The sequence below is a fragment of the Monodelphis domestica genome, chromosome 2 (assembly GCF_027887165.1).
Source record: "Monodelphis domestica isolate mMonDom1 chromosome 2, mMonDom1.pri, whole genome shotgun sequence".
NCBI classification, from domain to species: domain Eukaryota; kingdom Metazoa; phylum Chordata; class Mammalia; order Didelphimorphia; family Didelphidae; genus Monodelphis; species Monodelphis domestica.
Window position 1 is genome coordinate 207,070,393 of NC_077228.1, and position 17,086 is coordinate 207,087,478.

Consider the following 17,086-nt stretch of genomic DNA (forward strand, 5'->3'; position numbering starts at 1 on the left):
TACAGGACAGAGAATAGCTTTGAAATCAGGAACATCTGGGTCGTCCTGCTTGATAACTGGCTGGGTGGCTCTGGGCAGGATTCTAGGCAACTCACTAAAGTAATTTGCTGAGGAGGTGCCAGCATGGATTTATAGAAACTCTTTCCATGCCTAAGAGTTCCCCTTACTAGTACAATCATGGATTGAATCCTGATCTCTGTAATTCTGGGATGACAATCTCTATACAGCTTTTTAAAATAACACAGCCAACATATATTCCTGATGAGGAATTAGTGGACGTTCAGCCTTTTCCTGTATTCATCCATCCAGGGCTGAGTCCTTGGATGTTGTTCTTTTCCTATGACATAGTTAAGGCTACCCTGGCTTTTTTTTTTTAAATAGGAAAAAATTGGCTGGAGGAATGATGCATCCCATCTGCTGGTGTTCACCACTGATGCCAAGACCCACATCGCTCTGGATGGGAGGCTATCAGGAATCGTTCAGCCCAATGATGGGGAATGCCACATTGGTAGTGACAATCACTACTCTGCCTCCACCACTATGGTGAGTTCTCCCAAGCCCTGATGTTTTTCTATTTCTATTTCCCATTGTCAACACCACTCTCACCTCTTTTGATATCAGCACCGGGGTCATGCAAAAAGTCACATAAAACCCTGGAGTTAAGAGGTAAATCTTTCTTTTCTGCATCAACCAGTACCTAATTAGAACAATGTGCCTAGTCGGGATAATACAACAGAGAAATGGAAAGGGTTTACTGGAGCAGGACTAAGATGAACAAAGGGGTGGAGAACAGGTCCTCTGGGTAAAAATTAAGTGGATTGTTTACCTTGGGGAAGGGAAGGTTCAGGACATTGAACATTGAGCTAGGAAGGGGAAGGACTGAAAGAGAGGTCTGGGGGGCATTCTAGATTGGGGATGGGGTAAGTTATATGAGTCAGAGCATGATGGCAGGAATAGCTGGTTAGGGGTGAATAGTGGAGGACCTTGTAAGCCAGTCTAAGAAGTCACATATCATGGTGTAGTGGATAGTGATGGACATGCAGAGAGGAAGACCTAGTTCAAATCCTGCCTCTGATTCTTATTATCTGTATGATACTGAGTAAGTCACTTAAAATTTCAGAGTCCCAGTGACTTCAAGTGTAAAGCGAGGGGACCAGACTTCTTTCTATAAGTTCCCTTCCAGCTTGAAATCTATGATTCTATGAACTCTTTCATGAGGAAGATAGCAGAGGAATGAAGTGCGCACTTTGGGCAGCACTGATCCAGATTTCTTCACCTAGCTTTGTGCTTCCTTTTTGGCATTTGATCCAGGATAATTCTTTTTTTTTTCCATGTCCATGTCTCACCATTTCGGTCACAGAATGAAATGGCTTTTGGACCATTGGCTAAAATCAACTTACCTATCATCTGGGCTATAGGCATCTTAAAAAGATAGGATGCAGGGGCAGTTATCCAACTTTATCCAATGGATAGAGTGCCAGTCTTGGAGTCAGGATGACCTGGGTTCAAATTTGGCCTTAATACTTCTTAGCTGTGTGACCTTAGACAAGTCATTTAACCTTGTTTGCCATAGCTCTTGTCCTTCTTTCTTAAAGTTGTTACTAAGGCAAAAAGTTAAGGGCTTAAGAAAAGATAAGATCCTCTTAAACTCTAGGGGAACTCTCCACTAACCCACAAATCTTTTTTTTTTTTAATAGGACTATCCCTCTCTGGCACTGATGACTGAGAAGCTGTCCCAGAAGAACATCAACTTAATCTTTGCAGTGACTCGAAGTGTGGTCAGCCTCTATCAGGTAATACCCATTATCTCAGTTGATTCCCTCAACAAATCTGTGAAGTAGGTAGTGCAGGGTCTAGGATCCTTGTTTTGCAGAGAAGACACACGAGGCTTACAGTGTCAATGTTAGGATTCAAACGCAGGTCTCAAAAAGCATTTTATTTATTATAGTCCCTTCCCCTTATGTGTGACTGTGTAAACAGTTTGAGGACTATGATTGTCATTCTTATTAAGGAATGAGATATGGGATACCTTGTTTTTCCCTTGTAGACCCTCTGGCAGGTTTGGAGAGTACCTAGAAAATTTCCCCAGACCAGAAGTTTTTTACCATTTTTTGGCCATTTTTTGGCACTTTGATGAAGCCTATGAAGCCCTTCTTAGAATAATGTTTTTAATACATGAAATAAAATTCTTAAGAGTATAAGGGGGGAGGGGGAATCAAATACATTAAAATAACAATGGTCAAAAAAGAAATAAACCAATTTCCTGAACCCAGGTTAAGGACCCTTGACCTAGAAGGTCTATTTTACCTTGTTCATCTGCAGGGGCCTCTCAATGATTGCTGGGTATTTTCCTTCTAGAACTATAGTGAGCTCATCCCAGGGACCACAGTGGGTATGCTGTCTGGGGATTCCAGTAATGTCCTTCAGCTTATCATTGATGCCTATGGGGTGAGTGTATCATGTCCTTGGGAAGCCAAGGATTATTTACTCATTTATCCATTGAGTCAGCAAATGTACCAGGCATATGGGGACAAAGCTTGAACCAGAACCCAGAAATATCATGGTGCTTTCTGTCTGTCTCTCTCCCCTCCCTTTCTCTCTCCCTCCCGCTCTCTCTGTATCTTCTGTCTCTGTGTCTGTCTGTCTGTTTCTCTGTCTGTGTCTGTGTCTCTGTCTGGGTCAGTGTCTCTTTCCCTTTCCCCTTCCTTTCCCTTCCCTTCCCATTCCATAAGGGAATCAGGTTCTCAGCCTAGCAAGAAAGGAGTAATCTTTAAAACAGAAGGGTAGGAGCAGGGTCCATTGCAGTGAAGAAGAAACAAGATGTGAAGCTGAGCTGGAGAACCTCGAGTGTGTACAGAAGGGAAGGAGGAATAGATGATGAAGGAATTAATGAAAATTTGAAGAGGAGCACTGGAGAATGGAAGACAGATCATAGGGTGCTGAGTCCTCTAGCCCTTGCTGCTCTTCTGCCTTGGAATGATACTTAATATGGATTCTAAGACAGAAGATAAGGGTTTAAAAACAAAGCAAAAAAAAATTGAAGAGAGGAGAAGGCGGTTCAGAATAAAAAAAAGAAAAAAGAAAGATAAGAGTCAGATCGTGAAGTACTTTAAATGCCAAACAGAAGAATTTGGATTGATTCCAGGCACTATGCTCTACTGGGTTTCTGCTTTCCCCAGAGCTTAACAGTGCCCAAGAGAGGGATGCAGGAAGAGGGGACACGATCATGGGGATGGAGGTTCTAGCATTTCTCCCCCTCCTCTCCCAAATCCTCAACCTCACCTCATAGGCAGGCTGAGACCAATGCTGTCTTTATGTGGTCAGATCTGGGCACTTCTGATACCCATTTTTGCAGAACTGCAGGGGTGAGTCACTACTTTTCAATAGTCTCTTCCTTTTTTCTTTCCCTGAACTTGACTCAGAAAATCCGTTCTAAAGTGGAGCTGGAAGTCCGAGATCTTCCTGAGGAGCTGTCCTTGTCCTTCAATGCTACCTGCCTCAACAACGAGGTCATCCCAGGTCTCAAGTCCTGTGTTGGCCTCAAGATTGGAGACACGGTAAGAACCTATTGTTTCCATGGGTGCCATTTCTTCCTTCTCAATACTCTCCCTAATTCCTATTCTATAGTTGTAGGTTGCAAATTCTATAACAATAATGATAATAGTCAATATTAATATAGCATTTACTTTGTGCCTGATTCCTTGGGCAGCTAGGTAGCACAGTGGATAGAGCACTGGTCTTAGGATCAGGAAGATTCATTTTCCTGAGTTCAAATCTGGCCTCAGACATTTATTAGCTGTGTGGCTCTGGGTAAATCACTTGACCCTATTGGCTTCAGTTTTCTCATCTGTAAAATGAGCTGGAGAAGGCAATAACTAACCACTCCAGTATCTTTGCCAAGAAAACCCCAAATGGGGTCATGAGGAGTCAGACACTTACTGAAACACCAGAACAACTCCTTGACTCCAAGCCCAATTCCTCAGCACCACTATAATCTCATTTGATGAGTACATAAAAGCAATGTGAAGAAATTATTGGCCCTGCCCCTCCTTTTCCCCATTCCTTTTCCCTCTCTCTCCCTTGTCTGTCTCATCTCCATTGATATTCTGGATAACTTTTATGGTTATTATGGGATTTGGAGTTGGCAAAAACCTTAGAGATCATCTAGTAAAACTCCCTTCATTTTAATGATGAAGAAACTAAGACCATAGAGAGAGAAATGGTTTTTTAAAGGTCAAACAGGTAATTTGAGATTTGAATCCAGATCTTCTGACCCCAAATAGAGTTCTTCATCTCTCCATATCATATTTCTTTTTTTAATTTAATTTTTTATTTTTAGAAATATTTTTCCATGTTTACATGATACATTTTCCTTCTCTCCCCCTTCCTGGATCTGATAAGTAATTCCACTGGGATTATACATTATACATTTTATATTATATTTATACATATGCTATATACAATACATGAAATATGTATACACATATACACATATAATATATGTATACATTATATACAAATGTTATATTTCAACATAAGAAACTGTGAGAGAGAGAAAAGGAAGAGGAAGAAGGGAAAGGAAAAGAAGGAAAGGAGGAAGAGAAGGAAAGGAGGGGAAGGGAGAATCGAGGAGAGGAGAGAAAAGGAAAGGAGTAGAGAAGAATATTTGCTTAAAAATTTCAGTGCCTATAAGTGTGATGGTGTGTTGTTCTGAATTGAGTTGTACATCTTGTTTGGGGGAAGCATGAAGCATGGTGTGGGTGTGGAGTTGTGGTGTGAATCACAATATTAAGTTTGTGTACCATAATGGGTATATCATGGGTAGCTAGGGGGTACAGTGGATACAGTACTGGGTCTGGAGTCAGGAAGACTTGAGTTCAAATGCAGCCTCAGAAACTGTGTGACCCTGGGCAAGTCACTTAACTCTGTTTCCCTCAGTTTCTTCATTTATAAAATGAGCTGGAAATGGAAATGACAAACCGTTCCAGTGTCTTTGCCAAGAAAACCCCAAATGTCAGACACAACTGAAATGACTGAATAACAACATATAACAACAACAACAAGTTCTGCCTGTGGCCAATTAATTCAGTCAGTTAGAACATAATAATCATAAAAGCAAGGTCACAGATTCAGTCCCACTAAGGCCAGTTAGTGCCACACAGAGGAAAGACTGTTGCATGACTGTTGATTTGATCCCTGACCTCACTGTCTCATCTCCTGGATGCAGCTACGGCGGTGTCCTTGCCCAGGATTTCCTCACTAGGTTTTATTCTCTCTGTCCTATCCAGGTTGAGAAGCTCAGGGAAGGGGGAAGAAAAATGGGTAAAATTCTAGAGACAGGCTGGCATAAGAGAAACAGTCCTGGATCAGAATCTGTTCCCTTTGATGGGAGCCCAAAATCTACAGGTCCCTTCCTAGCTCTGGTTTGTACACTTTCGGGCAGGGCAGGGAGCTGACCATTCCTCAGTGGGTTCTAATTGAATGGGAGACGTGAGCCACAAGACAACCTAAGTACCAACCAGACCCTGTTTCCCTCCCAGGTGAGCTTCAGCATCGAGGCCAAAGTCCGTGGCTGTCCCGAAGAAATGGAGAAATCCTTCACCATTAAGCCTGTGGGGTTCAAGGACAGCCTCACCGTCTTCGTCACTTTTGACTGTGATTGTGCCTGTCAGGCCCAGGCTGAACCACACAGCAGCCGCTGCAACCAGGGCAATGGGACCTTTGAGTGTGGGGTGTGCCGCTGTGGCCCTGGCTGGCTGGGTGCCCAGTGCGAGTGCTCCGAGGAGGACTACAGCCCCTCCCAGCAGGATGAGTGCAGTCCCCAGGAGGGCCAGCCCGCCTGCAGCCAGCGCGGGGAGTGCCTGTGCGGCCAGTGCGTCTGCCACAGCAGCGACTTTGGCAAAGTCACCGGAAAGTACTGCGAGTGCGATGACTTCTCCTGTGTCCGATACAGAGGTGAAATGTGCTCTGGTAAGCAGGGAGGGCCCCAAGGATTTCTCTGGTGCCATTCCTTCCCCCTCTAATCCAATAGGGATTCACCACCTGCTTATTACATAGGCAAAGCTAAAAATAGGAGGAGAAATTCAAAACAGTCCCTGCCTTTGGGAAACTTCCATTCTATTTCTGGTGGCTACAGCATGCTCACATAGGAGTGAGTATGGAAGTAGAGAGAGCGTTAACTCCCAAAGGGAAGAGGAAACATTTTTGATAAGGGTAGCTGGGTGGTGCAATGGATAGAGGGCTGGACCTGGAGTCAGGAAGACTCATTTTCTTGAGTTAAAATCTGGTTTTGGTCACTTACCAGCTGGGTGACTTTGGACTGGTCACTTAACCCTGTTTGCCACAGTGCTTAAGCTGCAAAATGAGCTGGAGAAGGAGATGGCAAACCACTTTGGTATCCTCCCCAAGAAAATGCCAAATGGGATCACGAAGAGTCAGACAGCGGAACGGCAACAAACTGGAGAAGGAAATGGGCAAACCACTGTAGCATCTTTGCCAAGAAAACTCCAAATGGGATCATGAAGAGCCAGACACAAGTGAGGAGAAGGAAATGGCAAACTGCTCTGGTATCTTTGCCAAGAAAACGCCAAATGGGGTCATAAAGAGTCAGACACAACTGAATGACAACAAATTGGAGAGGAAAATGGCAAACCACTGCAGTATCTTTGCTAAGAAAACCCCATGGAGAGCCCTGGTGTGCTGGGGTCCAGGGATAACAGAGTCAGATATGACTGAACAACCACAAAGGAGATAGCATGTGAGATAAGTCTTGAAGGAAGTGAGGGATTCTAAGATGCAGAGATGTGGAAGAATTGCATTTTAGGCAATGGGGTACAGTCTATGCAAACTTATGGAGATGGGATATTGAATGTGCATGTTAGGAACAGCAAGATAACTGGCTGGGCTGCTATAGGATATGTGAAGGGGAGTAATGTATAGGAAGCCTGGCAAGGTAAATTGGAGCCATGTGGTAAAGGTTTTTCGATCCCTGACTGGAGAGTTTTAAAATTTTCTTTAAAAAAGAAATTTTTTTCTTTCAATTCCCCCTCTTCCTTCCCTTGCTCTACTCCTTCCCACATACACATATATTCACATATAGATGGATTTACACACACCACATATATTCTTCTGCCCTTCTCAACCTGTTGAGCACTTCTGGATATTTCATATATTTGCTCTTATCTGGACATTCAGCCTTATGGCTCAAGGCAGGAAGGAAAAAATTGGCAGGGTTCTAATTTTTTTTTTATTAGGAAACCCTTGCCTTCTGGCTGAGAATATCAGTTCCAAGGCAGGAGAGTGGTAAGGGCTAGGCAATTGGGGTTAAGTGACAGGGTCACTCAGCTAGGGTTTGGGGTCAGACTTGAACCAAGGACCCCTGTCTCTAGGGCTGCCTCTACATACTGAGCTGTGTAGCTGTCCTAGGTTCTACTGTTCTAATCTGAGGTTGGATGGAGCTTTTTAGGGACAGAAGGGAGTCAGGCATTGAAAGGAGGGCTAGGTAACCTTGGAGCCACAAGTGAGAAGGTAGAGGAGCAGCCCTGAAAATGACTCCCATCAGAGGTGCAAGTCCTCTCTGACCATTTTGTGCAACCCTGCCTCATTTAAATCCAATTTACAAACAAGTCAAGGTATCACCCCATGATGTCATTGATCCTCTTTGAAAACAAAGGACAAACAACAAGGTAACCTTGAGGATCACTTAGTCATGGTTTAGTGGATGTGTCCTCCAAAACTCTGAGTCTAGACAGCCCTTATTGGCTCTGTGATCTTGGGGAAGTTTCTCATCTGTAAAATGAAGGAGTTGAAGTCACTTATCCTTAAGATTCTAATAAGCTCTTAAAATGATTTGATTCTGTAAAGCAACCAGCTCTGATTCCTAGATTCTTTTTTTCCCTGCTTTCACTGGTACCCACACATCTCAAGATCATGTGAGTGTACAAGTAAACAAGCACAAAGACACAGAGTAGGTTGTTCTACAACACTCCCTAATATTAAAACTGTTTTTGCCCTAATTCTACCTTTAAGTTACTTAACCTCTCAGTGTCTAGACAATTTTCTAAGACTCTTTAAGTTTCAGAATACTTGCATATATTTGTATAGAGGGAGTTTCCTACCCTAATGCAATTACAGATCTAAGCCAAAAGAAAATTGTTAATTATTCCTTTATACTTAAGTCTTATTTTCCTGGCTCAACTAAAAATTTCTTAAAGAAAGGATCAATGTCATCTTAAGTTAAAAATAATTCTCTCCTTGAGATCATAAGTTGATTCTGCACTAACCATAATTCCAAGATATGTATTTTGAGAGTTTTTGTTTTTGTTTTTTAGCAGTGGGATGAGATTGCATTGAACCATTTTCAATGTGATCCCATCTTCCTTGTTGCCAGAATTAAAGACTGTTATGACTGTCATTAAAGGCATGAATGGTCTGCGGCCATAGAAAAAGAGAGAAGCTAACTGGCTCATTGGGGAATTGAACCCACAACTTTGTGCTCTCCCTAGCATTGTGATCTAATGAATGGAGCAAATTGGCTACAGATGTTCATGTCAATATTACCAAAAGCCTGAGGGAAGGAAAACATAACCCAAAAGGTAAATCAGTGGCAAACAAATGTTAAAGCACATCCCCAAACCAAATAGAAAGTATTTTTGGATTATTTCTGCAATTGCTTCCCCTTTGGGTACCTGCCAAATCTGACAAAGAAAGAATTGAGGGAGGGTAGAAATTTTTGTGTTTTGACATTACATGAATCACATGCCAATTATTTACAACATGTTAATGCAAATCAGTGGTTATTTTTGATAGAGAGAGAGGGAGAGAGAAAGAGAGAGAGAAAGAAAGAGAGAGAGAGAGAGAGAGAGAGAGAGAGAGAGAGAGAGAGAGAGAGAGAGAGAGAGAGAGAGAGAGAGAGAGAGAGAGAGAGAATCTTGAGATGAATGAAGAGATTCTGGGGGAGAATGGAAGGAAGAGAATTCACATGGAGAGGGGAATGAAATAGGGTGAGCCTCCTGAGAGAACATCACAGCAGAGGGAGCCCCTCAATTGATCCTAAGTGGGAGTCTGCCAAGGACAGGAGAGTTTTCTGCCAGAAGTTTTTATTTTTTCCTTTGGCAGATGGTTCTTCTGAAGCCATGATGCAGAGCTGCCTGAGTCAGCCACTCCTGATTCCTGCTTCCCTCTGGAGTGTCAACAGCTTGTTTTCATTGTACTCCAGTTGTATTAATTAGGGAAACTCAACTCAGTTCAAGTCTATATTTGCTTCTAGGTAATCATTTTGACTAGGATCCATCCCTACAGAGCTGATATGCCAACCTCCCAATGATGGCAGATGTCTGATCAATTTATTAATATTATTCCCAAAGCTCCTGACCCCCAGGTTGCGAGTAAAAGGATTTGACGCATGGAACTGACCAGGGATGGGGTGGAGTTGTTGTGTGTGTTGACTGTTTCTATGACTTCTGGTCCCTAAGCAAGAATGATGAAGGAATGTGGATGTCCTGGCTCCATTCACTGATGATTGAGACGACTTTCTCCTTTACCCGTGTTTAAAAACATAGATAGCTCTGGCTGTGGCTTCTGTCCTTGTAAATAGTCCTACCTCTTCTTCTGAACTGTCATAGAGAGAAAGAGAGCCCTTGACCTCAAGGGAATGCTCTATTTTTTTAAGCTCCTTACCTTCTGTCTAAGGCAGAAGAGTGGCAAGAGCTAGGCATTTGAAGTTAAGTGACTTGCCCAGGGTCACATAGTTAAGAAGTGTTTAAGATCAGTTTTAAACCTAGAACCTCCCTGTCTTAAGGTCTGACACACTATCTATTGTGCTACTTAGCTGCCTCCACTTCTCTACCAAATCAATAAATCAGCATTTTTATTAAGTACATCTTATGGAAAAAGTTTAAGCCTGAGCACTGATAGAAATTCAGAGAAATATGTGACATTGGCCATATCTACTTGAAAGGAATCAAGTCTTTTCCACTCAAGATGCTGGACTAGTAACCATTTTTAAGACTGCCTTATTAAATAATCAGTGAGCTAGGGAGACACAGAATAACTCGATAGAATACAAGTATTATGAGAGGCAGTGTAGTATAATGTAGAACATAGGAAGATGGCCTCAGATCCAGGAGGACCTGAGTTTAAGTACTTCCTCTGATACATACCAGCTATGTGACCCTGGCCAAGTCACTTACCTTTTCTTTGCCCTAGATGAATGGTGTCAAATTCAAATAAAAGGCATCCCTTCATGTAGCAGATTGACTTAAAAAAACCACAAATTAACAATATCTATATTGAATTGTGGGAAGCTAGGTGGTAGAATGGATAGAGTGCCAGGCCTGGAGTCAGGAAAACTCATTTCTTTAATTCAAATTTGGCCCCAGTCATTTACTAACTACATGACCCTGGGCAAGTTACCTCACACTTTGTGCTTTGGTTTCCTCATCTATCAAGAGTTGGAGAAGGAAATGGCAAACCCTTCTAGTATCCTTGCCAAGAAAACCCCAAATAGAGTCATGAAGAGTCAGATATAACTAGAAAAAATATTGTTGAAACATATTTTCATTTACTTTATTAAACATTTCCCAATTATATTTTAATCTGGCTCATGCCTAGAGGATTTTGAGACTTTGTTCTCACTAAAAGTTTGACAACTTTGCTCTTGAAAACTCTAAGGATATAAGTTTCAAAGTAGGTGCATCGGTAGAGGGAATTCCCTAGCAATGAAATTATAGGTCCAGTCTCTAGAGATAGAGATGCCCTATACTGTAGGTCCTAGAAGAGTGGTAGGTACAGTTAACAGAGTGCTATCTGATTTCAGAGTTGGAACAGATGGGGTTTGGGGGTTGCCAGGAAGTCTTCATAGAGACAATAGGATTTAATCAGATCATTTGAATGCCAACATACCCTCTGGTATTCTGGGATACCTATTCTTCCTTCCTTCCTTCCTTCCTTCCTTCCTTCCTTCCTTCCTTCCTTCCTTCCTTCCTTCCTTCCTTCCTTCCTTCCTTCCTTCCTTGCTTCCTTCCTTGCTTCCTTCCTTGCTTCCTTCCTTCCTTCCTTCCTTCCTTCCTTCCTTCCTTCCTTCCTTCCTTCCTTCCTTCCTTCCTTCCTTCCTTCCTTCCTTCCTTCCTTCCTTCCTTCCTTCCTTCCTTCCTTCCAGAATGGGCTAGTGCAGGGCAAAACAGACTAATGGTAGCTGAATTCTTTCTGCCCTATGCTCTGAGCTTCTGTCCTTACCATTTTCCTGTTAGAAGTGGGGCTATCTTCACAGAATTTATGCCAAACTATGCCAAACTAAGCCCTTCCAGGGCTTAGGGTTAGTCTGAAGTTCACCATCCACTGACTACTCTCTCCTGGTAAACCAGAAGATTAAAGGCTGGTTTTTTTTTTTTTGGCTTTGCAAGAGAAATTCTGTGAAATGAGAAGTTTCCAGGACTGACTTGAAGTTTTTGGGGAAACTGAGAAGTTAAAGAACTTGCTAGTTTTGCTCTGACATAAATATTTCTCCACCCTGGGAGCTACATCCAAAGAGAACCCAAAGGGAGCCTTTCTGTTTGCCTTGATTTTCCATTCTAACATCCATTCCCCAACTGGATTCCCAGGCTGACTCTTGTTTAGGAAGTAGAATTTCCCTGAACTGGATCCCAGGGGTAGGCAGTGTAGCTATGGGATGCCCAATGAGAGCCATGCTCTGTGGCCTCTTGGAGTAGTAGGTTTCTTCATCTGTAAAATGGGAATGAGATAATTGTAACAAGCCTAGCACCATGCCTGGCACACCGTAAGTACAATGTAAATGTTAGCTATTATTATTATTAGTAGTAGTAGTAGTTCTAAGTGCCAAGTCAGTTGTAATCATAACTTTTCCATTGTATCACCCTTTTCCCTTGACTTCCCAGGGCAAGTTTACCCTAACTGGTTTTAGTGGCACAGATTCCACACATGGCTTCAGGTCATGATTTTCCAGTCTGGTTTCTTCTGATTAACTCCAAGTTTTCCATTATTCACCAACTTCCTTTCTGATCTCAAAGGGATGATGCATGATTCATTGCCTTGCTGTTAATCCTGAGGGGCCATTGGGGGGCAGGGTGGGTCCTTTATAAAATAATTCCACGTAGTCTATGAACCAAATATTATGGTAATATGGCATTGCTAATACATTTCAACATTTTTCTGGCCTACATTTTCTCAGTCTCTTGACTGATCCCCACTGCTCTTCCTTTCACGATATATATGTATACACAGGAAATTACAAAATCATAATAGATTCTGGATCTTCTACTCTTTCTTGCTCCACTTATTTCTCTTTTTTAAAAAAAATCAATTTGCAACTCAGTGGTCTGCCTTAGCTCTTTGTACTATCAACCAGGGTAAACTCCAGGATTCACAAGCAAAGGGAATGAGGGAAGTGTTTCCACATATGTTTAAGATGGATGGGATCAAGTTTTTCCCATTTGTACTGGAGCTAGTACCTATTTCAAGGCTTTCATTATAGTTACTCAATTGACAAATAAAACACCTCCTTTTTTTAAATCCTTCTTAAATCCACTTTAATCCACTGCCTACTCTTTCCACTTAAAACTTCTCTTTTAGAATTGAAACTAAAGATCAGTTTTAAGGCAGAAGAGTAACAGGGGCTAGGCATTTGGGCATAAGTGACTTGTCCAGGATCACACAACTATAAAGTGTCTGAGGTGAACCCAAGGCCTCTCAACTTCATTCTTGGCACTCTGTCCACCTAGGTGCCCCATCTTCTATTAGCTCTTGCTTCCGTCTTTTTCTTTCTTCTTTCTATATCAATTTACACCTGTCTTTGAGCCACCAACCAGCGTAAGCAACAGGGTCTACCAGCAAAGATAATGAGGGTAGTGATCACATATATGTTTAAAATTAATGGGATCAAGGCTTTTCCACCTTCTCTGGAGCTAGTAGCTCATTTCAAGGTTCCCTTAATAATTATCCAATTAACAGGGGAAGTACTTCTTTTATGTGGGCTCTTGGAGAAATGTAATGTAAAACTGGTACCAAGATCCTTTTTGACCAACTCTCTTTTTTGAGGTTCAGTTCTTCATAGCAAACAATTTGTCTCAGTTCAATGACAATCAGCATTATCTTTATCTGGCAACAAAACCCCTTATGAAAGTTTGTTGTTCATTTGTGTCTACTCTTTCTGACCCCATTTGGGGTTTTCTTTGCAAAGATCCTAGAATGGTTTGCCATTTCCTTCTTCAACTCATTTTATAGATGAGGAAATGGAGGTAAATGGGATTACGTGATTCTAAGGTCACAGTGTCTAAAGCCAGATTTGCTTTTTAAAAAAATAATATTTTATTTTTCTCCAATTATATTAAAAACAAATTTTATCATTCTTTTTTATAGTTTTGACTTTCAAATTCCTCCTTCTTTCTTAATATTATTTTCTATTCCTTAATGCAGAAGTGAGGCACTGTGCCTCAGGTAACTAACCTGTGAAATGAGTGTCTTACAAGGGGTCTTTGCAACTTTGATACAGAGTCGATTCTTAATAACTGCTTATTTCCTTCCTAAACCAATCAGGAAACTGCTGAGGGTAACAGTTGGACAGGCAGTGAAGAGGGAATAATTTCACCATGTTTCATGGTGTTGGGAAATAGTGACATCCAGGCAAATAGCAAATTCTGTGCAGTTAATTTATCCCTTAAGTGGGTTAGTGAGTCAGACAGATTTCCAACTGCTTATGATTATATTCATTTTGGAGTAGAAGCACTACTTTAAGTTCTCTGATGAGAGCAAGAGTTCTCTAGTTTTCCTGCCCTGAGAGGCTCCTGCCTTTCATGATACTTGAGAGAAGGGGGAGAAATAGAACTGGGTAAATAGAAACATTGATTTATCATTGGAAGTAGGAGTTTGTTGGAAAAATGTTTAGCAACTGACTCTCTGAAAGAAAAATATTTGTAGTACACACATTAAAAATTTAATTGGGGGGCACGGAGGGAGGGTGTGGGCAATTAGGTGGCTGAGTGCATAGAGAGCAAGGTATGGAGAGGAGCTGCCCTGGGTTCAAACATTTCCTCAGACATTTCCTACCTGTGTGACCCTGGGCAAGTCACTTAGCCCCCATTGCCTAGTCCTTACTGCTCTTCTGCCTTGGAACCAATACACAATATTAATCCCAAGACAGAAGATAAGGGTTAAAAATAAAATTTAGTGGGAGAAAAAACAAAGTTTATGAGTCAACATTTATTAAGCACTTTATGTTAAACACTGACAGTAGAAAATATATACACGTATATAAAATATATATTCCTCATATTCATGTTTTCTAAATACAGGGTGCCCCAAAAGACAGTGCAATTAATTCATTAAAGCTTATTTAAGCTAGAATGCAATGTCCTTGCAAATAGGAATTGTTTCTTTGTCTTTGTATCCCCAGTACCTAGCAAACAATAGTTGCTTAATAAACGACTAATGATTGATCTTGTTTAGTCTGACAGTAACCCTACTAGGTATTCCTGGCATTATTATTCCCATTTTACTGAAAAGGAAATTGAGGCCCCGAGAAGTTAAAAAACAATTCTGTGGTCACACAACTTGCAAGTGTCAGAGGCAAGTTTCATAAATAGTCTTCCTTATGCCAAGTCCGCTGTCCACTCAACTATCATAGTGACTCTCCCTGATTTGGGATTTGGGAAGTAGGGTACTCTTAGAGTACTCTTAGTTGATCTAGACATAAAGGGAGATACCCTAAGCAAATTAGAAGAGCAGAAAACACATTACCTATCAGATTTATGTATAGGACAGGAATTTAGGAATAAACAATAGAGAGCATTGTGAGATTGTAAAATGGATACTTTTGAATACAAAAAGGTTTTGTACATATAAAACTAATGTAGCCAAGATTAGAAGGAAAACAAAATTTAGAAAAAAAAATTATAGGCAACTTCTCCAATAGAGATCTTGTATTTAAAATATAAAGAACTTTGTTAAATTTATAAGAATATGAGCCATTTTTCAATTAATAAATAGCCAAAGGATAAGAACAGATAATTTTAGGATGAAGACATCAAAGCCATATATAGTCATATGGAAATATGCTCTAAGTCATTACTGATTAGAGAAATGCACATCAAAACAACTGAGATATCTTTCCCATATATCAGATTGGCTAAAAATAAAAGGACAAAATAACAAATGTTGGAGGGGATGTAGAAAAATGGGGGCACTGATACACTGTTGGTGGAACTGTGAATTGATACAACCATTTTGTAAAGCAATCTGGAATTACACATATGTGTGTACACTTAGATTTAGTAATACCACTGTTGGGTCTGTATCCCAAGATGATCAGGGGAAAAGGCAAAAATCTACTTGTTCTAAAATATTTATATCAGATCTCTTTTGCAAGAAATAAAAAGGACTGGGCCAGCATCCTGAATCAAGGATCTGGTTTGTATTTTGTGGGCACAAAATATAGAAGTCAGAGGTCTGCAGCCATGCCATCTGTGACAAGAAACAATCTGATTACAAGACAGCAAGACTTGTATAGGTTTTGGACAATTGCTTAGCTGAGGTAATTAACAGGATGAAATATTTAGAACATGTTTCCAAAGTAAGATTTATAACATTTAATTAAAAGTATTAATACATTCCAGTAAAGGGATTATGACTGGATTATCCCTTTCCTCCCCTTCCCTCTTGAAGTCACTTGAATATGACTCTACCAGACTAGGGGCCCCATTTTCCTCCTGTCACATCCTCTAGAATGTATGGCCAAGAGAAGAAAGGGGAAGTGTACAAGCATTTTCATAATTGCAGAGGCTCCTAATACTATTCTATTATATATTATTTAAATCACACAATTACAGCTTATCAAACCATTATAAAGAAATCCTTATAAGCAATTAAAATTATTTAATTAAATTTCTTCTTATACTTTGTGATAGCAAAGAACTAGAAATTGAGAGGATATCTATCAATTGAGGAATGACTGAACAAGTTGTGGCATATAATTGTGGTAGAATACTACTGCACCATAAGAAATGATGAGCAAGTTAATTAAAAAAATGGAAAGACCTATATGAAATGAAGAAAAGCAACATGTGTAGAACTACATACATATTTTTTTGTCTAGTGATGCCTCCTTTAGTGTGAGGAGGGGAAGGAGGGAGGGAATTTTAATGTAACCAACAAACAAATTAAAAAAAAGACAGTACTCAGTTAAGTAGTCAAATGTCTAGCAGCCCTGATTAAGGGTGTCATAGAAGTTAGAAAAATATTGTTAGAAGAGGGCCAGGACAAGAAGAAAAAGATGTTTGTGAGGAGGGCGTGGGTGACTTTTAAATTTTTAAATTTATTTATTTAAAAAATTTTAAGTTCAAAATTCTCTCCCTTCTTTCCTTTTGCCTTTTCCTCCAGCCATTGAAAAGGCAAGAAATATGCTATCAATTATACATATGAAGTCATGTAAAACACATCCATATTAACTATGTTGTGAAAAAAGACAAAGAAAAGAAAACCCAACAAAAATAAAGTGAAAAAAGTATTCTTCAATCTGTTCTCAGTTCATCTTTTCTCTTTCTGCGGGTGGATAGCATTTTTTTTTTATCAAAGTCCTTTGGAATTATCTTGGATCATTATCTTGATCAGAGCAACTAAATTTTTCACAGTTGATAATTGTTACAATATTGCTGTTCCAGTGTACAATGTTTTCTGGGTTCTGCTTACTTTACTTTTCATCAGTTCATTCCCAGATTTTTCTGAAACCATATTGCTCATTATTTCTTAAAGCTCAATAGTACTCTATCACAATCATATACCACAGTTTGTTCACCCATTCCCCAATTAATGGTCATCTCCTCAATTTCCAACTCTTTGCCAATGGGTGAATGTTTTGAGAGGGAATGATATACTGAGAGGCTGAATCTTAAGTCTGGTCAGCAGCATTGACTCATTCAAACCCCTCTTTCGGCTCCCCTGAGTCTTATTGTGAAAGAAGGAAGCCCAAGACAAAACCTAATCCCTATTATTTAGCTGTTAGGAGCTCTGGGAGCAAAAGAAACTTCTTATTCCTAGGCTGGAAGCTGGCAGAGAAAGTGAGGGGTTCTATGGGAGA

At 40.5% G+C, this 17,086-nt stretch overlaps 1 protein-coding gene across 1 annotated transcript in view; it reads left to right on the forward strand.

Moving 5' to 3' along the window:
* Positions 1 to 17,086, forward strand: part of ITGB3 (integrin subunit beta 3) — an 84,596-nt gene that overhangs the window by 47,092 nt on the left and 20,418 nt on the right. Inside the window, exons 6-10 of the mRNA XM_007482523.3 lie at positions 382 to 543; positions 1,698 to 1,793; positions 2,359 to 2,448; positions 3,423 to 3,557; positions 5,541 to 5,970. Coding sequence (XP_007482585.2) covers positions 382 to 543; positions 1,698 to 1,793; positions 2,359 to 2,448; positions 3,423 to 3,557; positions 5,541 to 5,970 — 913 coding nt within the window. The remainder of the gene's footprint in view (positions 1 to 381; positions 544 to 1,697; positions 1,794 to 2,358; positions 2,449 to 3,422; positions 3,558 to 5,540; positions 5,971 to 17,086) is intronic.